At 35.7% G+C, this 27,808-nt stretch overlaps 1 protein-coding gene across 4 annotated transcripts in view; it reads left to right on the forward strand.

Annotated features, from left to right (window-relative positions):
• NBEAL1 (neurobeachin like 1) overlaps positions 1-27,808 on the forward strand; it is a 207,302-nt gene that overhangs the window by 151,465 nt on the left and 28,029 nt on the right. For all 4 annotated transcript variants that reach the window (XM_044241352.1, XM_044241354.1, XM_044241350.1 and 1 more), the window contains 9 exons: positions 272-405; positions 1,996-2,097; positions 3,884-3,979; positions 4,365-4,489; positions 6,605-6,745; positions 10,182-10,312; positions 13,018-13,127; positions 20,395-20,512; positions 23,498-23,595. In XM_044241352.1, coding sequence (XP_044097287.1) covers positions 272-405; positions 1,996-2,097; positions 3,884-3,979; positions 4,365-4,489; positions 6,605-6,745; positions 10,182-10,312; positions 13,018-13,127; positions 20,395-20,512; positions 23,498-23,595 — 1,055 coding nt within the window. The remainder of the gene's footprint in view (positions 1-271; positions 406-1,995; positions 2,098-3,883; positions 3,980-4,364; positions 4,490-6,604; positions 6,746-10,181; positions 10,313-13,017; positions 13,128-20,394; positions 20,513-23,497; positions 23,596-27,808) is intronic.

The following is a 27,808-nucleotide window of genomic DNA, read 5'->3' on the forward strand; positions in this document are numbered from 1 at the left end:
GGAGACTGCTTAAGATTATCTCTCTCTCCCCCTGCTTTTGCAACCCCCCACCCCCTGCATGCATGTTGCACGCTCGCTCGCTCTCTCTCTCTCAAAAAAGTAAATGAAAGAAGCCATTTAAACATCCACTAAATTTAACAAATGATTTCTGTGAAACAAATTTAATTCCTTTTCCTTAAGTGCTACTTTTGTCAGGAACTAGGAGATATTTTCTGCATAGCATGAGGAACTTCATATGGTACCTTGGTCACAAGATTTCTTCTGTTTTTAGGAGTAGGCTTTGATTTCAAGTGGCCTCATTCTCAAATTCGAGAGATTCACCTGCGGCGTTATAATTTAAGGAGGTCAGCTCTTGAGATTTTTCATGTTGACCAATCCAACTACTTTCTCAATTTCAAAAAAGAGGTATGTAAGATGCTGCCTTTCTGGAAGTTCCAGAGTATTAGCTTGAAGTAATTTTCTGGTTGGTGAGCTATAATGAAACTTTGAACTCTACTCATTTATGAAGTCAAAATACTAGAGGAAAAAACATGTGCCTTAGGAGCTAAGTAGTAAATTAATTGGGGGGGGATTTATGTTTGAGTATTTTTAGGGTGCTTGTTTTCAGTTTTTAATCTATGAGTAAATAAATCAGTAAAATACTGGTGTCAGCCAATAGATGCCTCATGCAATATCCAGTTGTGAAATAACATGCAATATATATGATATGATAGGATTTATGAAATTGGGTTCAGTTCAGTTAAATAATAATGAGATAGGTATTTCTTCTGGGAATAGAGTAAATTCTGGAATAGTGTAAGTAGTTAAGAGATTACCTTGAAGCCTGATTATCTGGATCAAGATACTAGCTATTTATCTTCAGCACGTTACTTGGGATGCTTGCCCCCAACCTTCCTTCCCTCTGTTTCTCGCTTTGGGTGGCACTTGCATCAGTTTCTGATAGGTCTCCTGTCTTGCCTAGCACTCTCTTCATTTTCTGTCACAGGCCTCTCTCCTAATAAAATCCTTGAATATTCAGTTCCATTTTCTTCATCTGCTTCGGACATAATCTGGATTAGCACAGTCAGTAACTAAGTTTCTGTTCATTTGTGGGATCCAGGTTTACTTACAGATGATTTTCTTCAGAGGTTTAAAGGGCATTTCTGTGTATTTACAAAAGGATACTTTTTTTACTATTAAAAATAAAATTTTCCAATAGGAATATACAAAGCTTGTGTTTTTTAGGAAGCTATGTCATATAATTAAACCAACCATGCTCCTGTTGAATACTGTACATTTATTTGTATAACTTTATTTATAGTTTTTAAAGCACATTTATATATGGTTCTAACCTTTATAGCAACCTTCAGATTCACTGTGGCAAATTCTGTTACTCCTTTTCTAATAGGTGAGGAAACTGAAGTTCAAGACGAATTTATGACTTTATTTGTATAGCTTTGAGGAATTCAGAAAACTGTAAGGGTAGAGATTATTATGTTTATTGTATAAATGAGACTCAGTAAAGTAATTGATTTGCCAGTATGATTAGTAAATGACAGGACTGAGTTGGAATTGGACTCCAGTTTATTTTCCGATTCAGTATCTGCTGATCATGTAACTTCTTCAAAAAAATATATAGCTTGACTTCATCAAACCTAGTAGAGTAGTTAAAGCCATAATCCTCTATTAAAGAAAAATGTCCAGAAGAGGCAGATTTGTAGAGGCAGGAAGTAGATTAGTGGTTTTCAGGGAATGAGAGGGAGTAAGAGTTGGGGGGTTGATGACTAGTGAGTATGAAGTTTCTTTTAAGGATGACGAAAATGTTCCAGAGTTAGATAGTGTTTATGGTTGCACAGCTCTTTGAATATATATATTTTTAAAAAGCCCACTGAATTATCTACTCCAAAAGGGTAAATTTTGTGGTATGTGAAATGTATTTCAATAAAGCAGTTACAAAAATCGCAATCCCAATTTGTCTTGATCAATTTTTAAACTGTAAAATACTATTTTTTATAGGTTAGAAACAAAGTATATAGTAGACTGTTGTCACTTCATTCTCCAATTAGTTCTGGTACCAGATCACCACAGGAATTATTCAAAGCATCTGGGTTGACACAGGTAGGAAATTTCAACACTGTTGTAATGTTCATATTATATTTCAGGCTTTTGCCTAAAACTTCCTCTTCTGATTATTTTATTTTGGTTATTACAACCATTCTTCCATTCAAATTGATCTTTTGAATTATCTTTGAATCTTTCTGTTTCACTAACACTGTGTCCTGTCTTTCAGCTCCCATACCATTTGGTTCATGGGGTATATCTTACAAATTCTTCTATTTTAATAATTTTACTTTTTAAAGTATAACAGGTAGCCTTGCTGGGTTTTTCTTTTTCTCTTCTTTCATATTTTGTTTATTTATTTGACACAGAGAGACAATACAAGCTTGAGAGCTTGAGAGGCAATACAAGCAGGGGGTGTGGGAGAGAGAGAAGCCGGCTTCCCGCTGATCAGGGAGCCTGCTAGAGGCCTCAACCCCAGGACCCTGGGGTCATGACCTGAGTCAAAGGCAGACACTTAACCACCGAGCCACCCAGGCACCCCTTGTTGGGTTTTTCTAATAATAAAATTTATCTATGCATGAGGTAAAATGTGGGAAAATACAAAAGACGCCATGGGGGAAAAAGGAAAAAAAAAATCAGTTCATCTATTAGCCAAATCTGATTAATGCTCTTGTATATTTTGTTCTCACCTATATCCCAGTATATCTTGAATTTCTACTACCAACATCCAAGGAAAGGCCGTTGTTTTTTTGTTTTCCAGAACTGTCAATAGTCTGCTGATTTAGGTCTCTAAATTAGGTCTCCCTCTTCCATATGCTTTAATCATAATCTGAAGTGTTGCTCTTGTTCAAAAACCATCAGCAATTCATTCGTATTGCTTATGGAATAAACTTTATTTAATGGGGTATTTGCTATTTTTTTGTGGAGTAAACTTTATTAAAGTACTTCTAAAGTTAGCACTCAAGTGTAATTATAATTGGGCTTTCTATTAAATCTATATATATAGATTCATTTCTCACCATTCCCTTAAATGTATTATTTGCTTAAGGCAAACAGTAAACTTAAAAGTGAATGTAATCGGGGCGCCTGGGTGGCTCAGTGGGTTAAGCCGCTGCCTTCAGCTCGGGTCATGATATCAGGGTCCTGGGATCGAGTCCCGCATCGGGCTCTCTGCTCAGCAGGGAGTCTGCTTCTCTCTCTCTCTCTCTCTGCCTGCCTCTCCCTCTACTTGTGATCTTTCTCTGTCAAATGAATAAATAAAATCTTAAAAAAAAAAAAAAGTGAATGTAATCTGTCAGCAAAATTCTCGAGCATACCCATACTGTGTAGAGTAATTAATAGGCAAGTGATTAAAAGAAAATGGTGATTATGTTTTTTTTTAGGAAGTTATCTACTGTAGCAGAATCTCAAGGCAGTTCTCTGAGAATAGTTAGATAATATTTATTTAAAATTTACAGATCATTTTAGTACATTAGGATGCTTTTCTTTAATATGTGCACTTCTGAAAATATCAGTTTATAACAAAATTTTCCATGTTGGACAGTCCTAAAATTGACATTTTGGAGATATTTAAATAACTTAATTGGAAAAAAGGACTCTTTTGCATTTTTTGACTATAATAAAAATTTATGTTTGATTTTCTCTTCCTTTTCTAAAGACCAGTTTTTAAAGGAAAGAAATTTAGGAAAAGTTGATTGATTTAAGCCTTTTTTGAAGTCCCATTCCTTTTATTAGTAAGATGATGAAGATAATGGGAACAAAAGATTATGTTAGTACTATCAGTAATAGTTACTAACTTCTAAAAATTTAAGTGAGTTCTGATTTTGCTTTTTGTACTATCTAGAAATGGGTGAACAGAGAGATATCAAATTTTGACTACCTCATTCAAATAAATACAATGGCAGGACGAACCTATAATGACCTTGCGCAGTATCCTGTGGTAAGTTTTATAGAAATCTCATAAATATGGGGTTACCTTTCAGTTTTATAATACATGAAAAATGTATGTGTGTGATGATTATTTGTCATCAAAAAAGATACAAAAACTGTTTCTGCCTTTTGTAGATTTTCTACCTGCTATCTTCAAAACATATATAAACATTTAGAGTATTTAAATAATAAAAGCTTTTTTTTCACTTCATTGAAAATATTCCAGTGGAATTACAGGAAATAATGCTTCTGGTTATGGAACTGAAGATGAATAAACATTTGAAACAGGGAAAAATATTTTTAAAGACTAACCCTTTTTGTCTTTAGATAAGCATTTGATATTACAACGTCTCTGGAAAGGAATGTCTAAATTGTAAATTGTGGCTCTTTTTTAGTTTCCCTGGATTTTACAAGATTATACTTCAGAAGAATTGGACCTTAATAACCCATCTGTATTTCGAGATCTTTCCAAACCAATTGGGGTAGTTAATGATAAAAATGCCAAAGCCATGCGAGAAAAGTAGGTGCATTTTATCCCTTTTGAAAGATACCCATCACTTTTGATGGTATTTTCAATTTGCATTGATTTCTAATCTGGCCAACCAAGTGTTACTTTTCTTAAATGCACAACTATTTTTGGTAATCAGTCTGATAATCCCTTTACTGTATCTTCTTGAAAATATATGATTATCTCTCAAGTGTTTTACCTATATTCAGTTAATTTCACTTCTGTGACAATTTAAATTGATTTTGTTTAGAGTTTCTTTTCACCTTTTATATGCTGAAGGGTAATTTTTCTTCCCAGATATTTTAGCGTTATTAACCTCCTAATCAACATGAAAAAATACCTTTAATTTAATACAGTACTTTGGTAGATATAAAATTAATACTAACCTATGATTCACAAATAATGTGAATAAAGTATACCAAAATGTGTAGAAAGTTGCTATCTTTTAATAAAGAAAGGAATTTTTATAATTCTGTATATTTATGATATGTCCTGTGAATGTCTTACAATGTTTTTCTTCAAAGCAAGCTGCTAACAGGTAAAAGAATAATCTAATTTTAATTTCCCTTTTTCTCCATGTGAAATTGTGGATGAATTGTTAGTAATGACTTACATTAAGTGCAAAATCTATTTTGCAAACAAATAATGTAGATTTATTTGAAAGTACTTTTTTTTTCCATTTTATCTGCAAATCTATTTTAGGACTCTTTGTAGTGTTTGATACTTGATTTGATTTACTAGTGGAATTCTGCATATATGTAACCTCACTATCATTAGTCAAACTTTTTTGACAATAACAAAAAAACAAGCTTTTAAAAATACTGTTCCACAGAAAGCACTGTTTTAAATTTTAATAGTGTATGTTTTTGCATAGATGGAGATGACTTTGACCTGAAAGCTTTTTATTCTCCTGAATATTAATGATTTCTGTGTAAAAGGAAATTGGCCTCAACTCGATGAACTAATTACTGTTTTGGTTTGAAAAGTTTAGTGTTTATTTCCTCCAAAAAATTCTTTTTTTTTTTTTTTTTGACAATGTAGAAATTTTTTTCTTTTCTACTTTTTTTTTTTTTTTTTTTGCAGATCAAGTTAAAGCTGAAAAAAAATTTTTTTTAAATTTATTTATTTACTTATTTGACAGAGATCACAAGTAGGCAGAGGCAGGCAGAGAGGGAGGCAGGTTCCCCACTAAGCAGAGAGCCCGATGCGGGGCTTGATCCCAGGATCATGAGCTGGGATCAAGAGGAGCTCTGAGCTGAAGGCAGAGGCTTTAACCCACTGAGCCACCCAGGTGCCCCCCAAAACTCTTCTTATTCAGATTTTGTACCCACTAATTCAGATGTCAATATTCAAACCACCATTCAAAACAATTACATATTGGTAGTGCTTATAGAATTAACTATATATATATATCCTTTCCTTTTTATCTTCCTATCCATCATCTTCCTTCCTAGACAACCTTCTTTTTCCTTTAATTAATAGACATTTATTTCCACAATTCTTGACCTGATCCTCCATATTTTCTTCCATTATCTTGTCCACAAAAGGATGTCTCATTATCACATTGCTTATGGTAGCAGAAAAATCAAATAACCCTTTATATCCAAAACTAAAGAAATGGTTAAATTGTCATACATTCGTATATGTTACTGTTATAAATACCAGGTGCAGTTAAAAAGTAGACTATTCAGTCATTTGGAAAGACAAATAGAAAACTGCTAAATAAAAAAACAGGTTGTGAACAATATATTATGTATAGCACTTTTACATTGAAATACATTTGTGTACTAACTTATACATTAAGGGTGACAGATTTTCATCAAAATGTTAATGTTAATTATCTTTGTGCTTCATTTTAAGTTTCTCCTTTTTTGGTACTCTGTGTTTTCTAATTTATCTACAGTGAATACATATTACTGCATAATATGAAACACAGTATTACTGTTTCTAGTGATAAAGTATTAATGAATAATTTTTTTCATTTATTAACTTGATATGATATGAATATGTAAATAATGAATATTAATAAGGACTTCTTAAAAACTATGTTTTTAGCAATGCACTACAACCTTATATCCCAATTTAATATTACTATTATGGTTATAAAAGTTTAGTTTCTCTTTTTAGATATGAAAATTTTGAGGATCCCCTGGGAACTATTGATAAATTTCATTATGGTACTCACTATTCAAATTCTGCTGGGGTCATGCACTATCTTATTCGTACAGAACCATTCACCACGCTCCACATTCAGCTTCAGAGTGGAAGGTATGTTTTGGGTAAATAAGCTATTTTCTTTTTTTTTTTTTTTTTTTTAAAGATTTTATTTATTTATTTGAGAGAGAGAGACAGTGAGAGAGAGCATGAGCGAGGAGAAGGTCAGAGAGCGAAGCAGACTCCCCATGGAGCTGGGAGCCTGATGTGGGACTCGATCCCGGGACTCCAGGATCACGCCCTGAGCCGAAGGCAGTCGTCCAACCAACTGAGCCACCCAGGCGTCCCAATAAGCTATTTTCTTAAGACTACATGTTAGCATTGAAAACTCTTTGCCTTTGTGTCATGTTCTACATAACAGGGCCTTATCAGTTTCAGTCTCCTCTATTAGATTTTATTTCATTTAATAGCCTCTAAATAAAAACAGCCAAACTAGTTTGAGAATAAGTCACTCCAACTGACTTACACAAATGACCTTTAAGGAGAATTCCTTTTTACAGTTATCCAGCTTTGTAGCTTTGTTATTCTTACTGGTTTTAGGTACCTGCCAGAGACCGAGAGTTTGAACTGATTTAGACCTAGATCCATGACATCTACCAGAGATTTAAACCTAACCAATGCCTGTGTAGTCCTCTTTAAAATATTGTTAAAGAATAAAAATGAGGAGGAATGAGGGGCTCTTACATAACGCATACAGGTCTATGATTCCATTGTAGTATATTATATTACCTCTCAGAATTATATATTATGTTCACACTTTCCTGATAATCTTAAAGAAACAAACTTCTTTATGAATCCTCGGTTTTCCAATGTATCCTCTCTATAGCTTCCTACTTACTTACATTTTATCTCTGTATTGCCTTATTCTTTAACATTACTATTTCACCTTTCCTAAACATTGCCTATTCTATTCTCCATGCATATAGTTTTTATCTCTCAAAATTAACCTTACTCCTATCTTTAGTGCAATAAGCCTTGTCTTTCAAGAAGAGACTCTGTCTCTGTGATCACATTAACCATCTCCAAATGTTACATACACATGATATCAGGTAGTTTTCTCCCCATTAAGGTATAACTGGGTCTTTTCAGCTTTTAATGATTTTAACAATTAGTGATTTTACTACAAGGCTTCAGAAATAGATTCTCTGCTTCAAAAGACTCCATTCAAGAATGGAAGAGGACAACCCATTCAGGGGAGGAAAATATTTGTAGGTTGTAAATCTGCTGAGGGACTTGAAGTCTACAATACAATAACCCTTACAGTGCAGTGATAGACAGATAACCCAATTAAAAACTGAACAAAGGATCTGAATGGACATTTCTCCAAAGAAGAATACAAATGTCCAAGAAACATATGAAAAGATGCTGAATATCCTTAGTCATCAGGGAAATTCAAATCAAAACCAAATTGAGATAACCTCTTCACACCTCCAAGGATGGCTATAATAAAAAAGACAGGTAATACCTAGTGTTGATGAGCATGGTGAGAAGCTAGAACCCTTATGTACTGCCTGTGGAAATGAAAAATACTGTAGCCTCTGTGGAAAACAGTTTGGCAGTTCTTCAAAGTTCTTCAATGGGTTAAACATAAAATTATCCTGACCTAGTAATTCCATTCTTAGCTATACACCCAAAATAATTGAAAACATATGTTCACACAAAAAATTATATACAGGTGTACATAGCAGCATTATTTATAATAGCCAAAAAGTAAAAACAGCCCGAAGGTTGTTTGTCTGTCAGGTGATAAAGGAATAAATAAAATGTGGTATATCCATATAGTGGAATATTACTTGGCCATGAGTAGATAAAAGGAATGAAAGATACATGTTGCAACTTGAATGATCCTCGAAAACAGTATGCTAAATGTAATAAGCCAGACATAAAAAGCCACATGCTGTATGATTTACATGCAGTGTCCCATAGAGACAGAAAGTAGATTTGCAGTTGCCAGAGTTGAGGTAGGGTGGATAGAGAGTAACTGCTAATAGATACAAGGTTTCTTTTAGGAGTGATGGAAATGTTCAAAATTGATTGTGGTGATTGTTGCACAACTCGTGAATATATTGAAAACCATTGAATTGTGAATTGTATGTGAATTATATCTCAGTAAAGCAGTTCTCCCAAACAAAAAATTCCTCCATTAAAACTATATGTCCTTGAATTTGGATACACCATTATTAGACTTTATTGATGACCCAATCATTGACCGTAATTAAATTCAGAATTCTGCTAATTTCAGCTCCACCTCAAACCAAGATTGGTAGGTATTACTAAGTAAATCCAGGATAACAATATCAAAGGAGATTAAACGGGCATTTATGCTTTTTGTGAATAGAAAATATGTAAAAACAGTGTAATAAAATCGCAGCATGACTACTTGAGCTTCTTTCAAGTACCATAGGCCTGTGATGAAACTTAAAAATAAAATCAGATAATAGTATATGCAGGTAAAATATAAAAATATTTTTAAAATATAAAATTTTTATATATAAGTATATATATTTAATATATCATATATTTATATATTAATATTTAATATATATTATAAAAAGAACCATTTCCCTAACTCACCCTCTGGTTTTTAGAAGAGTTTGTATAGAGGATTAAGTCAGCAGCTCTCCTATGGATCTGTTAACCATGTATATTAATAATGATATTTAAATTCTGTGAATCTAAAATATCCAAATAATGTTTATTCACTCTCGGTAATGAATTTTACTCAGCAAAAATTAGGCCTTTCTTTAAAAGTCTCTTAGGTTTACATTTAATTACTTAAAAATTTTCTCCAGTGTGATTTGGTTTTTAGCTCTTCTAACTAAAATGATACTAGTGATTAACGTTAAAGTGAGGGGTGCCTGGGTGGCTCCATCGTTTGAGTGTCTGCCTTCCGCATGGGTCATGTTCCCAGGTCCTGGGATTGAGCCCCACATAGGGTTCCCTGCTCAGCCGGGAGCCTGCTTCTTCCCCTCCCTCTGCCCTCACTGTCCCCTATTGCCACTCACTCCACTCTCACGCCCTCTCTCTCTCAAATAAATAAATAAAAACTTCAAAAAAAAAAAGTTGTAGTATTTAGTTCCTGGCAACAAAATGTGAAAGATTATCATATGAATGTATCATATTATCATAAATATGAAAAACAAATTGTATTTTAATTTAATTTAATTTAAAAGATTTTATTTATTTATTTGACAGAGAGAGGGATAGCACAAACGGGGAGTAGGAGAGGGAGAAGTAGGCTCCCCGCTGAATAGGGAACCTGATGGGGGGCCCGATCCCCCTGGGATCATGACCTGAGCCAAAGGCAGACACTTAAACTGACTGAGCCACCTAAGTGCCTCCCAAATTGTGCTTTTAGACATTAAGAGAAAGGTGAATGAAAGAGAAGCTCTAATCATTAGGAACCTGAAGGGCGTGTAAGGCTTGTTTCATGGCTATTGTTGCTCTCACAGAAGTTTACTCGTTGTTCTCTGTCAATCTCCACGTGCAGGTTTGACTGTGCAGATCGACAGTTCCATTCCATCCCTGCAACCTGGCAGGCTCTCATGGACAATGCGTATGATGTGAAGGAGCTTATTCCTGAATTCTTCTATTTCCCAGAGTTTTTGGAAAATCAAAATCGTAAGAAATGAGAGATTAAAAATTTTGACTCAACAGGTCCCAGTGAAGGATCCTGAAAAATACCTTTCAGGAAATTTTTGTGATATTCTGTAGATTACTTAAGGTTCATTCTGTCTGTTATTCATAGATAGGGTTTGACTGATGCCCGGATCTAGTCTTACTTTTCCAGGGAAATGCTGTGGTGAACCATGATAAATGAGTCATATTTGAATTGGTGAGAGAATTTATCAGAGTATTGGGTTTTCTAGAACCCAGTGCAAAAATGCAAAATTGGGGCGCCTGGGTGGCTCAGTTGGTTGGACGACTGCCTTCAGCTCAGGTCATGATCCTGGAGTCCCAGGATCGAGTCCCGTATCGGGCTCCCAGCTCCATGGGGAGTCTGCTTCTCCCTCTGACCTTCTCCTCACTCGTGCTCTCTCTCACTGTCTCTCTCTCAAATAAATAAATAAAATCTTTAAAAAAAAAAAAATGCAAAATTGGCCATATGCTATTTCAGCCATATAGCTAGCCACTTTGGCTAAAAGTGTTTTGAGTTAGGGATGGGAAAGAAAATAAAAGTACGTGAGTTAGATAAGATGAGGATTTAAACCAGGGGTTTTCAGACTGTAGGTCATGGGTCAGATCCACAGGGTAGACTCATTTGTTTATAAATAAAATTTTGTTGGAACACAGCCAAGCCAGTTCATCTACATGTAGATTGTGGCTGCTTTCATAGAATAACAGCTTATTGGAGTAGTTGCATCAGAGACCATTGGGCTCACACAACAGAAAATATTTATTCTTTGACACTTTATGGAAAAAGTTGGCTGACTCCTGGTTTAGAGCAGAAGAGAGGAGGCAAATTGAAATTAATGACAAGTTATAAGTTACTACAATATTTAAAAAATCATATTGTGTTTTTGAAGTAGAGCATTATGGAGCCAAAGACAGTCTTTAAAAATATCCAAATACTTCTCTATGAAGGAATTTTAGATTTCCTTTTAAGCGCAGTAAGAAAAGGAAAAGATTGTTACTACTGGGGTTCTTAAGGAAAATTACAGTTTCAAAGGACCATTACCAACTTCCTTTTCTTCCCCTAGTATGAAGTGTTAATGTTTGACCCTTTGCTTCTGTAGTAGAGTTGTTTGCCACATTAGGGAGAACATATCCAGGGCTTTGTGTCCTCTGATCATGCACTCTGGGACATGCTGTTGGAGGCGGGGCATCTGATTTCTCAGCGTAAAGTATTTAAAGTTGGTCCCTTGCAGAAAATCAAATCAATCTATCGACGGACTCTGATTCTAGAGTCTTAGCCATAGGACTGGAACTGCCAAAACAGGGTATCCGGGCTAGGAGAATGAGCAGATTAAATTTGGACACAGAAGTTAAGATACTCTTAGCTTGACAATTTCTGATGTTCACTAGAGCAAGTTGCTGTCTTGAACTACTGTCTTGCTGGCTTCCTTTTCTAATTGTATATTGCTTCTTTGTTTGAAATGAGATAGGTGGGAGAAAGCAAAGAACATTTCTTAGAATGTCAATAAATTTTAATATTAATTAGTAAAACAAATATTAGTAAAACTAACTCAAAATTGTGCAAGAAAATTTTAGTATTTTCCACAGTGTAAACCCTAAGGTATGGTAGTATCCAGGTAGCTTAACAACATCATCAAAGCCAAGTTCTTCCTGTATTTTCATTCTGCTGTTCCAAGTGTTTTGGGCTTTGTCCTTGGCTAGTCTTTCTCATGGTTACAAATGACTGAAGCATTTCTAGGCTTCATAGGCAGATACAATAGTGTCTTAGAAGTGGATTGTTAATTCTTTTTGTCATTTCTTAAAAGTGAGAAATCCTTTCTTGTAACCTTTCCTTATTGTGCTTATACCAGTCAGCCTGCTACAGGCATAAAATAAAGCACAAGGATGGATACTTGAATAAAATCAAGGTTCTGTTACCAAATAAGGAGGGATGGCTAGCAGGTTGGCAACAATGTCTGTTACACAGTAGTTGGGTTAGCAAAGCCACAGACCCTGTGCATCCTGTCATTTTATGACATTCAAACCTCTTTCCAGCTCTGGGACACACTGATATTTTAGGGTAGATTCTTTTATGAAGATCTTTTATGTGAACACTTTTCTCTTTCCATGCTATATAAATAAGAAAACCTCATCTTTGGGATAGTTTTGTCAAAGTACTATATTTTAACTATATGAGAAAATCTTTATGTCAGTATTACTTAGAAGAGGGCTATACAAATACATATTTTTTTATTATGACAAATACAACACTTCCTTTGAGTGTATTTAAAGTATAAGTTACACCAAAAAGCACTAAGGAGCTGTATTTTGTAAATTAACCATTACAGGGACTATATTAATTATTTTTAATGTCAGAATACTGAATATTGCATTTTTGTTTAGATTAAGGTTTTGGTCATATCTGTCGTATACCCTGCTTCTCAACCAAAAATCAGTTGTTAATCTGATTTGCTTTATAATAACTAATTTAGAAGTATTTTATTTTCATTTACCTGTTTAATCAACTGATAAAATACATTTCAATATGAAAAGAATTATTTTTACATGTTCAGTAAATTTGGATCAAGAAGGGAACTTGATTCTCACCTATTAGAGAAGAAGTCTCAGTTTTGCCAAGAATTGTATATCTGTTTTACTTGATTTATTTAAATCTAAAATGATTTGATGCATTTATCTTTTACTTGTCTTAGAATTTAACTTGGGCTGTCTGCAAGTTTCCAAAGAAATAGTAAATGACGTCATTCTCCCCAAATGGGCTAAGTCAGCTGAAGATTTCATCTATAAACACAGGAAAGCTCTGGTAAGATTTTGTTGTTTAGTTATTAGGTTACTAAGATAGAGATGCATGTGTTCTCTAGAGAATAGATTAATGTATATCTAGCTGTTATTTTTTTAGATTAATTTGTCATCTGTTGTATACTATTGTGAAGAGTATAATATAATTTATTTTGAGGTTATGAATCTTCTGATACAGTAAGAATACGGTATAGTCCTGTGGATATATAGCCAAAAAAAAAATATATATATATATATATATATATATATATGTGTGTATGTATATGTGTGTGTGTGTATGTGTGTTTATATATATTTAGTTCTATAAGATAACCACCTGTTGTATTTTAAGCTATTCCATCCACCAAGCCGGTGTCATTTGGTGTTTTGCATTTGTTTTAGCTCTAACAAGGATGAGGGACTCCTAGGTGGCTCAGTTGGTTAAGTGTCCAACTTGGTTTCAGCTCAAGTCATGATCTTAGGGTCTTGGGAGCAAGCCCCTTGTTAAGCTGCATACTCAGTGTGGAGATCGCTTGAGATTCTCTCTCTCCCTCCTCTTTTCTCCTCCCCCAGCTTGCGCTTGTGCTCTCTTTCTCTCTTTCTCTCTCAAATAAATAAATAAATAAAATCTTTAAAAAAAAAAAAAAAGGATGAGTACATTCTTGTTTTCTCTGAGGAATTTCAGTAAGTTTTTAATATGACTGCTAAATCCTAAATTCCACTTTTAAAAAAATGTTAGTTTTTAGCTGAATTTCTAGTTTGGGATTTAAAGAGTTGTGAGAGTTAAGCACTGTTATTATGTCATTTTGTAAATGATGCTTTTTTCCCCCCACAATAGTCCACTTAGTTCTCTGTCTAAACTGAAATGTCTCAGAGTCTGAAGCTCATTAGGCCAATATTTGGAAACATTCCATGTCATTAGTATATAGTATGTCAGGTTCATAAAAATCAGAATTAGATCATAATATTTGTAAGCAATAGCACTATGCATGAATAAGGAATTGGGAAAAAAATTAAGCAACTCAGAAAAAATCTGTTACTTATTGGCTAGCCAGGACCTTCTCAGATGCATTCCTCTGTATCTATGATATGAAATTGGGGTCTAGGATTTTAGGAGGACATGCTCCTTGTATTACTATATTGGAAGCCTCTGTTTCAGTTATATATTGCTGTACAACAACCTATCCAAAATTTAGTGGCTTAAAATACAGTCATTTTATTATCTCTCACAGTTCTGTGAGTTGACTGGTCTCAACTGAAAAGTTCTCATCTTGCTTGAAAAGTTCTCATCTTGCTTGAAAAGTTCTCACCTTGCACGGTTCTCATGCCCTTGCAGTCATAGCAGCTGAGATGGAGTCATATGCATTGAGACACTGGGATGCTGGGCTTTTCTTCCTTCCCATGTAATCTCAGGATATCTCCTATTCATGTGGTCACTGTAGCTAGGTAGGCAGACATGCACCTGTCTACGGCTCAGGAAGGAGTACAAAATTGGAAGCTTCCATGCTTTCTTAAGGCTTAAGGCTGTGAATGGTCACCACACTTCTGTCACCTTGTCAGAGTCAGACAGTAATAGGATCAGTGCAGATTCAAGAGGAGGGAAGGTAATCTCCATCTCTCAGTGGTGGGAGGGGAAAAAGAATTTGCAACCATCTTTAATCCCACACACAGTCTGCTCTCTGATTACAAATTATTTGCATTCCTTCTACATGCAAAATGTATGTACTTCCTCTCAAGACCCTCCCAAAAATCTCATGTCAGCAACTTTTAAGTCAGGAATCTGCAAACCTCTTTTCTGTAGAGGACTAGATAGTAAATATTTTCGCTGGCTTTAAGGTCTGTGTTGAAATTCTGCCACTGCAATGCAAAAGAAAACGGATGTGGCTTTTTTGTACTACTCTACAAATCTGGAGCTAGTAAAATTTGGGCCACAAGCCATAACTAGTTAACTGTTCCCTGCATTAAGGCATGAGGTCTGAAGTCCGGAATCTTATTAGTAATCTAAATCAAATGGATGTGGGCATAAAACTACTCAGGTTTGTCTGTTCTTGCATCTGAAGACTGTAGAGTAAAGAGACAGGCTCTCTGTCCCTGCGTAACAACAGTGGTGTGACAAAGACAGAAGAACCATCATAGACATTCTCATTTAAAAGAGAAATTAGAAGGGGTGCCTGGCTAGCTCAGTCCCTAGAGCATGTGACTCTTGATCTATCGGCTTATACGTTTGAGCCCCACATTGGGCGTAGAATTAAATTTTAAAAGGTGGAAGAGAAAAACAAGAGGTACCTAGCAGTAACTGGATTACAACAATTCAGAATTCCAGCAGGGACATGTTTTCAGTTCCTTTATTAGGGCCCAGTCCTTTTCCCTCAGAGTGGTTCCCCATGGCTATTTTGTTTTACCCTTTGGCTCTTAGCTTCCTGCTTTGAGTCATTCTTTTACATTAAAAAAACATATATACATTCTTTATTTTACATTAAAAAAAAAATGTTTCCATGAGTATCTTTGTCAGCCTCTTACTTAACCACAGTAAACTGGAAGCCAAAGATCTCATCTTTTTTGAACAGTTTCTGCCTCTTTCAGTCTGAACTAATAACAGTGTATTTTAAAATTTTACGGGTTTCAGGGCGCTTGGGTGGCTCAGTCAAAGCATCTGCCTTCATCTCAGGTCATGATCCCATGACCCTGGGATCAAGCCCCGCATCAGGCTCTACACTCAGTAGAGAGCCTGCTTCTTCCTCTCCCTTTCCCTGACACCACTTTGCCTTTGTGCTCTCTGTCTCTCTGTCAGGTAAATAAATAAAATCTTTAAAAAAATAAAATAGAGACACCTGGGTGGTTCAGTCAGTTAAGCTGCTGCCTTCAGCTTGGGCATGATCCTGGGGTCCTGGGATCGAATCCCACATCAGGCTCCCTGCTCGGTGGGGAGCCTGCTTCTCCCTCTCCCTTTGCCTGCCTCTCTCCCTGCTTGTACTGTCTCTCTGTCAAATAAATAAATAAAACCTAAAAAAAAAAAAAGACTTAAAAAAATTTTATGAATTTCTTATGCATCATCTTTATTGGATAATAACCATTTCACATTACTTTAGAAAACAGTGGGTCCAGTGGGAGGCTGCTGTGGGAAAATTAAGATTCTTAAGATGTTCTATTTTCTATTCTCACCGAAGTATAGGCAATAGGATCCAACAGTACATTAAAAGGATTGTTCACCACAACCAAGTGGGATTTATTCCTGGGCTACAAGGTTGGTTGAACATCAGCAGATCAATCAGTGTGATACATTAATAAAAGAAAGAATAAGAGCCATATGATAAATTCTCAGTAGATGCTGAAAAAGCATTTGAAGTACAGCATCCTTTTTTGATCAAACTCTAAAGGGAATAGGTAGTAAGTATAGAGGATACATACCTCAATATCATAAAAGCCATGTATGAAAAACCCACAGCGAATATCATTCTCAATGGGGAAAAACCCAGAAGGTCTGCAGCACAGCAGGAATGTCCACTATCACCACTGCTATTCAACATAGTACTAGAAGTCCTAGCCTCAGCAGTCAGACAACAAAAAGAAATAAAAGGCATCCGAATCTGCAAAGAAGTCAAACTCTCACTTTTTGCAGATAATATGATACTTTATGTGGAAAACCCAAAGAATCCACCCCAAAACTGCTAGATCTCATACAGGAATTCAGTAATGTGTCAGGACATAAAATCAGTGCACAGAAGTCAGTTGCATTTCTATACACCAACAGCAAGACAGAAGAAAGAGAAATTAAGGAATCAATCAAATTTATTTGTTTATTTATTTTAAGATTATTTATTTATTTGACAGAGGAAGAAAGGTTACAGGTAAGCAAAGAGGCAAGCAGAGAGAGAGGGGGAAGCAGGCTCCCCACTGAGCAGAGAGCCCGATGTGGGGCTCAATCCCAGGACCATGAAATCATGACCTGAGCTGAAGGCAGAGGCTTAACCCACTGAGCCACCCAGGCGTCCCTCAATCAAATTTATAATTGCACCCAAAACCATAAGATACCTGGGAATAAACCTAACCAAAGAGGCAAAGAATCTATACTAAGAAAACTATAAAGTACTCATGAAAGAAATTGTGAGGAAGACACAGAGAAATGGAAAAACTCCATGCTCATGGATTAGAAGAACAAATATTGTTAAAATGTCTTTGCCACCTAGAGCAATCTACACATTTAATGCAATCCCTATCAAAATAACATCAATTTTTTTAAAAGAAATGGAACAAATAATCCTAAAATTTGTGTGGAACCAGAGAAGACCCCGAAGAAGGGAGAAGAATGTTGAAAAAGAAAGCCAAAGTTGGTGCCATCACAATTCCAGACTTCAAGCTCTATTACAAAGACAGCATGGTACTGGCACAAAAACAGACACATAGATCAGTGGAACAGAATTAAGAGCCCAGAAATGGACCCTCAACTCTGTGGTCAACTATCTTCGACAAAGCAGGAAGGAATGTCCAGTGGAAAAAACACAGTCTCTTCAACAAATGGTGCTGGGAAAATTGGACAGTCACATGCAGAAAAATGAAACTGGGCCATTTCCTTACACCATCCCCAAAAAAGACTCAAAATGGATGAAAGACCCCAATGTGAGACAGGAATCCATCAAAATTCTTAAGGAGAAGACAGCAACTTCTTCCTAGAAACATAGCCAAAGGTGAGGGAAACAAGGGTAAAAATGAACTATTGGTACTTCATCAAGATAAAAAGCTTTGCAAAGCAAAGGAAACAGTCAACAAAACCAAAAGGAAACTGACAGAATGGGAGAAGATATTTGCAAATGACATATCAGATAAAGGGCTAGTATCCAAAATCTATAAAGAACTTATCAAACTCAACACCCAAAGAACAAATAATCTAATCAAGAAATGGGCAGAAGGGGCGCCTGGGTGGCTCAGTGGGTTAAGCCGCTGCCTTCAGCTCGGGTCATGATCTCAGAGTCCTGGGTCCTGGGATCGAGTCCCACATCGGGCTCTCTGCTCAGCAGGGAGCCTGCTTCTCTCTCTCTCTCTCTCTGCCTGCCTCTCTGCCTACTTGTGATCTCTCTCTTCAAATAAATAAATAAAGTCTTTAAATTAGAAAAAAAAAAAGAAATGGGCAGAAGACATGAATGGACAGTTCTGCAAAGAAGACATCCAAATGGCCAACAGACACATGAAAAAGTGCTCTACATCACCCAGCATCACCACAGTGAGATACCACCTCAAACCAGTCAGAATGGTTAAAATTAACCAGTCAGGAAATGACAGATGTTGGTGAGGATACGGAGAAAGGGGAACTCTCCTATGTTGGTGGGAATGCAAGCTGGTGCAGTCATTCTGGAAAATACTATGGAGGTTCCACAAAAAGTTGAAAATAGAGCTACCCTATGACCCAGCAATCCTACTACTGGGTATTTACCCTAAAGATACAAATGTAGTGATCCAAAGGGGCATGTGCACTCCAGTGTTTATAGCAGCAGTGTCCACAATAGCCAAACTATGGAAAGAGCCTAGATGAATGGATAAAGAAAATGTGGTGTGTGTATTATATATATATATATATAAAATACACACACACACACACACACACATATATACAGTGCAGCCATACTGTGGAATACTGTGCAGCCATCAAGAAAAAATGAGATCTTGCCATTTGCAATGATGTGGATGGAACTAGAGGGTATTATGCTAAGGGAAATAAGTCAATCAGAGAAAGACAAATATCTTATGATCTCTCTGATATGAGGAATTTGAGAGGCAAGGCAGGGGTGGGGGAGGGAGGGAAAAATGAAACAAGGTGGGACTGGAGAGGGAGAAAAACCGTAAGAGACTCTTAATCTTGGGAAACAAACTGAGGGTCGCTGGAGGGGGTGGGGGGAGGAATAGGCTGGCTGGGTGGTGGACATTGGGGAGCGTATGTGCTATGGTGAGTGCTGTGAACTGTGTAAGACTGATGATTTAACACACCTGTACCCGGAAACAAATAATATATGTTAATTTTTTTAAACTTTTAAAAAAAAGTGTTCTATTTTCTAGTTGAGTGGGTCTGTGCAGCACAGCCTTAAATCTCTGAAGTATCAGCACATTGCTTCACAGCCACAGTCTTGAACTAAACTTTCACCTAAGGCCGTATTTTACTGATGACTCTCTTGATTTGATCACTGACCTTGGCCATTTCTCAATTAAAGACTGTGCTCTCTAGTATCCAGGGAATGAAATAATTTTAATTGGAACCCAGCAAGACCTGCTCCTTTATATTTTTTTAATTATGCTTAAAACCTGATTTTTTTTTTTTTTTTGGATTTTATCTACTTATTTGAGAGAGAGAGACAGAGATAGCGTGAGCAGGGAGGAGAGGGAGAAGCAGGCTCCCCGGTGAGGAGGGAGCCCCATGCAGAACTCCATGCCACCACCCTGGGATCGTGACCTGAGCTGAAGGAAGACCATGAACCCACTGAGTCACTCAGGCACCCCATGAATAGTTACTTTTTAAAATTCATCTTACTCTTCCACACTTTGTCACAGGCAGCTAAAAAGACCAATTAGCATGAAAGTCTCCATCACCAGATAACACCCAGGTGCTCATAACAACAAATGCATTCCTTAATCCCCATCATCTATTTAACCCATTCCCCCACCCACTGTATGGAAGTGTTGAAAAAACTATGTTGTACACAAAAATCTAATATTATAAAAAAATCTATCCCCAAATTCATGATGGAAATAAACTTGAGCCCCCTTTTCTCCAGTCTCAGTAACAATTTCCATACTGTCTTTCAAAGCATAACTAACAGGCTTCAGGAGGGCCTTCAAGCCTCTGCCTGCCACACAGTCCACCTTCTTAGTGGGGTGGTGTCAGATTAGCTAGGTTGGAGGGAGTGATTTTCAGCCACCTTTAATCAACACCAACCAGTTTGTTTCTCTGAATTGAATTTCTAGAAAGCTATTTCAATGGAAATTTCACAGCAAATATATATTCATAGCCTTCATTAAGTTTTTTGTTGTTGATATTTAGGCTATTGAGTTATTTTCTTAACCCATTAGTTAAGAAGTATATATGTTATTAAATATTAATAAATATGTCTACATTATACTAGATAGAATATATTCAAAATATGTGATAGATACTAATTAAATGTTTTAACATGATTTTGGAATAATTTTATTTATAGTGATAAGATTTGTGTGTGGAAATTGTTAATTTTCTCTTACTTTTTTTAAAGGACCAGTGATTACATTGTAGTTGGAAGGTATCTCTATATTATTTGTTCTTTTTCTAGGAGTCTGAATATGTTTCTGCTCATCTTCATGAATGGATAGATCTGATTTTTGGCTACAAACAGAGGGGGCCAGCTGCAGTAGAAGCACTGAATGTTTTCTATTACTGTAGTTATGAAGGTATAAGCCTATATACTTTTTATCTTACATCCCATTGATGGAAAGTATCATTTAATAGGTGTTTATATGTGATATTTTGGTCATGAGAAAGACTACATTTAAAAATTGTTTTAATGATATTTTCTATTTGAAATATTAAGAAACTGATGTGTGGTTTTTTTTAAAATAGTAGTTAAGAGTATGTATGCAAATCTTCACTTTGCACAGTTGAGGAAACTGTCAACAAAACAAAAAAGCAACCTACTCAGTGGGAAAAGGTATTTGCAAGTGATATATCCAATAAGGGGTTAATATACAAAATATATGAAGAATTTGTATAACTCAACACCAAAGAAAAGAATCTGATTTTAAAAATGGTCAGAGAACCTGAAGAGACATTTTCCAAAGAAGACGTACAGATGCCAATAGACACATGAAAAGATGTTCAGCATTATTCATCATCAGGGAAATGCAAATAAAAACCACAGCTTAAAAAAAAACAAACAGTGAGAAATTATCTTATGCCTGTCAGAATGGCTACAATAATAAACATAAGAAATAACAAGTGTTAGCAAGGATATGGAGAAAAAAGAACCTTTGTGCATTTGTGCAGCCACTGTGAAAAACAGTATGGAGGTTTTTCAAAAAATTAAAAATAGAAGTATGCTCCTTCAGCTCAGGTCATGATCTCAGGGTCCTGGGATCGAGTCCCGCATCGGGCTCTCTGCTCAGCAGGGAGCCTGCTTCCTCCTCTCTCTCTGCCTGCCTCTCTGCCTACTTGTGATCTCTCTCTGTCAAATAAATAAATAAAATCTTAAAAAAAAAAAAAAAAAAAATAGAAGTATGCTATGATCAGTAATTCCACTACTGGATATTTGCCCAAAGAATATGAAAACACTAATTTGAAAAACTCTGTACCCTTATGTTTATGGCACCATTATTTACAGTAGCCAAGATATGAAAGCAACCAGTGTCCATTGATAGATGAATAGATAAGATATGAAATATATATATATATATATATACACACACACACACAAACATACACAATGGAACATTACTCTGCCATAAAAAAGAATGTGATCTTGTCATTTGTAACAATATAGATGGATCTAGAGGGTGTAATGTTAAGAAATGTAAGTCAGAGAAAGACAAATACCATATGATGTCACTCATATGTGGAATTTAAGAAAAAAAAGAAATGAGTAAAGGAGGAAAAAAAAATACAAACCCAGAAAGAGAGTCTTAACTATAGAGAACAAACTGATGGTTACCAGAGGAGAGAAGATGGAAGGAGGAGTTAAATAGATGATGGGGTTAAGGAGTGCCCGTGTCCTGATGAGCAACAGGTGATGTATGGAATTGATGAATTACTGTGTTGTACACCTAAAACTAGTAGTACACTTTATGTTAACTGGAACTTAAGTAAAACTTAAAAAAAAAAAAAAAAGCTGTTAGAATTTAAAAATGATTTTTTCTAAAAAACACAAAACGAACAAAGTAAAAGACAAAAAGACAGACTCTTGAAATACAGAGAACAAACTCAGTGGTTGCCAGAGGGGAGACGGGTGCAGGGAAGAGTGAAAGGGGATTAAAAAAAAATAAGAATAGGGACGCCTGGGTGGCGCAGTTGGTTGGACGACTGCCTTCGGCTCAGGGCGTGATCCTGGAGTCCCAGGATCGAGTCCCGCATCGGGCTCCCAGCTCCATGGGGAGTCTGCTTCGCTCTCTGACCTTCTCCTCGCTCATGCTCTCTCTCACTGTCTCTCTCAAATAAATAAATAAAATCTTTAAAAAAAAAAGAACTGCTTAAAATAAAAAAAAAATAAGAATATATGCATATCTACTTATAAATATCAGTTATCGGTGGCATAAAAGTTTTTTGTTTTTTTTTTTTTTTTTTTTGGCATAAAAGTTTTAGATTACTTGCCGCAAGTGTCCTATTCAGTCAGGTCCTAAAATAAATACTCAGGTGTTGATTGTTAGCAGATTTTGAAAGAAGATCTTTAGTATTATAAATAACAAACTCTTCAAATGTTTAAAAAAAAAAAGGTGACATCATTCTAATGTTTAGCTTGGAATCAAGAACATTTTCTGAAGGGTTTAAAAGCCTTAAGAAGTAGTTTTCTTTAATCCTTCAGTAGTAAAGATTGTGAATAGTGTGAATTTATGTGAACTTGAACAGAGTCCACATGCCTTTTGGTAAACAGACAAGCATGTATTTGTGTTGCCATATTCATCTGGTAATAGTTTTGTAAAGAGCTGGTATGCATGGTAGTCACGAGCATAGGCTTTGAAATCCGACTTCCCTAGTTTGGCCACTTACCAGCCATATCAAGTACAGTTGGGTATTATCACCTATGCCAGTATTTGTTAGATAAGCAGTAACTTATAGTAGTATTTCGTGTGATTATTATACCTGGTTCAGCTTGATTATCATGAAGAAAACAATTAGATGTACTGTGAGATAGTTTGTATGTTTTCAAGAAAAATTTTTATGCACTACCAGTTAACTTTTGCTTAAAATAGTTTTGTTCTAAATCATAGATGGAATTTATTTTTATACATATTTAATGTTTGGAGTCGCTGTCTTTTTAAAAATTGCTTCTTGGGGTGCCAGGATGGCTCAGTGGATTAAGTGTCCAGCTTTTCATTTCAGCCCAGGTCATGCTCTCAGGCTTGTGGGATTCAGGCCTGAGCTGGGCTCCACACTTAGTGTGTAGTCTGCTTGTCCCTCTCCCTCTCTCTGTTCCTCGCCCCACTCCACCCCAACCCTACCCGAGCTCTCATGTGCTCTCTTGGTCTATAAAATAAATAAATAAAATCGTATAAAATATTAAAAATTGCCTTTCTCACAGTATTCTTTCAAATTGAAGAACAGAATGATATTTTGTTGAAAATACACTATTCAGTCTCATATATTAATCAACATGTGTGGCTTCCTGATTTGTTTTCACTCTGTAGTGAGTTGACTACTTCTCCTTGTTTTACTTCTCCTTGTTTTAGGAGCTGTGGATCTGGATGCCTTAACAGATGAGAAGGAAAGAAAAGCCTTAGAAGGGATGATTAATAATTTTGGGCAAACACCCTGTCAACTGTTAAAGGTATCATTAAAGTTATTGATTATTTTAAAAATGTTATTGATTACATAGGAAGTCTAAAACTTAATTGCTAAGGAGTACTACCAGCATTTTCAAATATTTTAATTATTTAAACCTGTATCTGTCAGAATTATCTAGAATTTAAGAAAAATTATACTGCCCCTTAAAAAGTAAATAGATTGTGGTGCCTGGGTGGCTCAGTGGTTTAAAGCCTCTGTCTTCAGCTCTGGTCATGATCCCAGGGTGCTGGGATCGAGCCCCACGTCGGGCTCTCTGCTCGGCGGGGAAGCCTGCTTCCTCCTCCCTCTCTCCGCCTGCTTCTCTGCCTACTTGTGATCTCTATCTGTCAAATAAATAATAAATAAAAAAATTTTTAAAAAGTAAATAGATTTAAATGATGATTCCTATTTTGAAATAACAAAATATCGTAGTCAAAGTCCGCATATATAGTCAATAACTTAAATCACAGAGGAGTTTTATTTTTACTCAGAAAGCCAATCACTTCATTTTGTTTAAACAACTAAAATGTTACTGCAACAGGATTTGGATTCATAACCATCCAACCTAGAAGTGTTTCTACCATGCCATGTCTCCTCTGAATTAATAGCTGTAAACTCCTTTATTGAATTCAGACTACTTTCCATGTTCTGTGGGCTGTTATTTATATCCTAATAATGACATTTCCTGCCTTAGTTGCCTCACTTTATTATAAGTATGTTACAGGCGGCAACTGTTCCTAATCATTTTATATGTTTATTGCATATAGTATTTGTGTAGTAAATATTTATAAATTGAATCTCCACAAGTGCTACAGCAAGAATGTATCTAAATTGTGGCCTATAAATATGTTGAACTTTTGTTAATTCAGTTATCAGACTAAGGTTTGTAATTGCTACTGTTCCTTAGCAGAGTTTGTTTAAAGCCTCCAACGTTCGCTCTTTTCACAGAATAGTCATATTTAAAATCAATGCTTTATACCTGTCTGCTGTTCGAATGCAAAAGTAACAGAAGAAAACAGAACACTTCATTGAGCTTTGAAGTAGATTCTATAATATTTTTGTACCAGCTTTAAACTTTTCTTTTTTTCATAAGAGTAGTGCTAATTAGTTTTTATCACCATAAAAAATTACAAAAAAAGTCAGCCTTTGATCTTTTTCTTAATTCTTTATTTAAATTCAATTTCATTAACATATAGTGTATTATTAGTTTTAGGGGTAGAATTTAGTGGCTCATCAGTTGCATGTAATACCCAGTGCTCATTATGTCACATGACCTCCTTAATGCCCATCACCCAGTACCTCATTCCCCCACTCACCTCCCCTCCATCAATCCTCAGTTTGTTCCCAGTAATTAACAGTCTCTTACGGTTTGCTTCCCTCTGTTTTTATCATGTTTTATTTTTCCTTCCCTTCCTCTATGTTCATTTGCCTTGTTTCTTAAGTTCCATGTATAAGTAAGATCATATGATAATTATCTTTCTCTGATTGACATATTTTGCTTAGCATAATAACCTCTAGTTCCATCCATGTCATTGCAAATGGCAAGATTTCTTTTCTGATGGCTGAGTAGTATTCTGTTCTCTCTATATTTACCACATCTTCTTTATCCATTCATCAGTTGATGGACATCTGGCTTCTTTCCATAGTCTGGCTGTTGTGGACATTGCTGCTATAAACACTGGGGTACAGATACCCCTTCAGATCACTACATTTGTATCTTTGAGGTAAATACCTAGTAGTGCAATTGCCGAGTTATAGGGTAACTCCATTTTCAACTTTTTGAGGAGCCTCTGTATTGTTTTCCAGAGCGACTGCACCAGTTTATATTCCCACCAACACCTTTTTCCGCATCCTCACCAACACCTGTTGTTTCCTGACTTAATTAATTAATTTTAGCTATTCTGACTGATGTGAGGTGGTATCTCATTGTGGTTTTGATTTGTATTTCCCTTATGCCAGGTGATGTGTCTGTTGGCCATTTATATGTTTTCTTTGGAGAAATAGCTGTTCATGTCTCCTGCCCATTTCTTGATTAGTTTAGTTGTTCTTTGTGTGTTGAGTTTGGTAAGTTCTTTATAGATTTTTGTATTAACCCTTTATCTGATAAGACATCTCCCATTCTGTTGGTTGTCTTGGTTTTGTTTCCTTTGCTGTGCAAAGCTTTTTATCTTGATGAAGTCCCAATTTTCATTTTTGCCTTTGTTCCCTACCCTTTGGAGACCTCTATCTAGTAAGATGTTGCTGTGGCCGAGGTCACAAAGGTTGTTGCCTGTTTTCTTCTCTAGGATTCTCATGGATTCCTATCTTACATTTAGTTCTTTCTTCCATTTTAATTTATTTCTGTGTGTGGTGTAACAAAGTGGTCCAGTTTTATTCTTCTGTACAATTTTCCAACACCATTTGTTGAACAGACTTTCTTTTTTCCATTGGATATTCTTTCCTACTTTGTCAAAGATTAGTTAACCATAGAGTTGAGGGTTCTCTCTTCTGTTCCACTGAGCTATGTGTCTGTTTTGGGGCCAGTACCGTAGTGTTTTGATGATTATAGCTTTGTAGTAGAGCTTGAAGTTCAGAATTATGATGTCACCAGCTTTGGTTTTCTTTTTCAACATTCCTTTGGCTATTTGGGGTCTTTTCTGGTTCCATTAAAATTTTAGAATCGTTTGTTCTACCTCTGTGAAAAAAGTTGATGGTATTTTGATAGCTATATTGGGTGTATAGGTTGCTCTAGGTGGCATAGACATTTTAACAATATTTGTTCTTCCAATCCATGGGCATGGAACATTTTTCCATTTTATTTTTGTCTTTCCTAAATTGCTTTCATAAAGGTTCTGTAGTTTTCAGAGTACAAATCTTTTACCTCTTTAGTTAAGTTTATTCCTTGGTATCTTATAGTTCTTGGTGCAATTGTGAACAAGATTGATTTCCTTGATTTTTCTTTCTGCTGCTTCACTGTTAGTCTGTAGAAATACCACAGACTTCTGTGTGTTGATTTTTATATCCTGGGATTTTCTGAATTCCTGTATCAGTTCTAGCAACTTTTTGTTGGAGTCTTTCAGGTTTTCCACATACAGTATCATGTCATCTGCAAATAGTGAAAGTTTGACTTCTTCCTTACTGATTTGGATGCCTTTAATTTCTTTTTATTTTCCGATTGCCAAGGCTAGGACTTCCAGTACTATGTTGAACAACAGTGATGAAAGTGGACATTCCTTTTGTGTTCCTGGCCATAAAAGAAAAGCTCTCAGTTTTTCCCATTGTGAATGATAGTCACTGCGGGTCTTTCGTGTATGGTCTTTATTATGTTGAGATATGTTCCCTCTATCCCTACATTGTGGAGGATTTATAATCAAGAAAAGATTGTATATTTTGTCAAATGTTTTTTCTGCATCTATTGAGAGGCTTGTGTGGTTCTTATCCTTTCTTTTATTAATGCAGTATATCATGTTCATTGATTTGCAGATGTTGAACGCCTATGCAGCCCAGGAATAAATTCCACTTGGTCATGATGAATTATTCTTTTAATGTACTACTGGATCCTGTTAGCTAGTCTCTTGTTGAGAATTTTTGCATCCATGTTCATCAGGATATTGGCCTTTGGTTCTCCTTTTTGGTGGGGTCTTTGGTTTGGGGATCAAGGTAATGCTGGCCTCAGAGAATGAGTTTGGAAATTTTTCTTTGGTTTCTAATGTTTGGAAGTTTCAGAAGAAGAATTATTAATTCTTCAAATGTTTGGTAGAATTCCCCTAAGCAAACCATCCGGCCCTGGACTTTTGTTTCTTGGGAGATTTTTGATTACTGATTCAATTTCTTTGCAGGTTATAGGTCTGTTAGGTTTTTTATTTACTCCTGTTTCAGTTTTGATAGTTCATATATTTCTAGGAATTTATCCATGTCTCAGATTGCCTAATTTGTTGGCATATAATTGATCATAATATTCTCTTATAATTGTTTGTGTTTCTTTGGTGTTGGTTGTGATCTCTCCTCTTTCATTCATGATTGTATTTATTTGGGTCCTGTCTCTTTTCTTTTTGATAAGTCTGGCCAGGGATTTATCAATCTTCTTCTTTCAAAGAACCCGCTCCTAGTTTCATTGATCTGTTCTACTGTTCTTTTGGCTTCTATTTCATTGATTTCTGTTCTGATCTTTATTTATTCTCTTCTGGTAGATTTAGGCTTTATTTGCTCTTCCTTCTCTAGCTTCTTTTTGATGTAAA

This window comes from Neovison vison, chromosome 3 (assembly GCF_020171115.1).
Source record: "Neovison vison isolate M4711 chromosome 3, ASM_NN_V1, whole genome shotgun sequence".
NCBI classification, from domain to species: Eukaryota; Metazoa; Chordata; class Mammalia; order Carnivora; family Mustelidae; genus Neogale; species Neogale vison.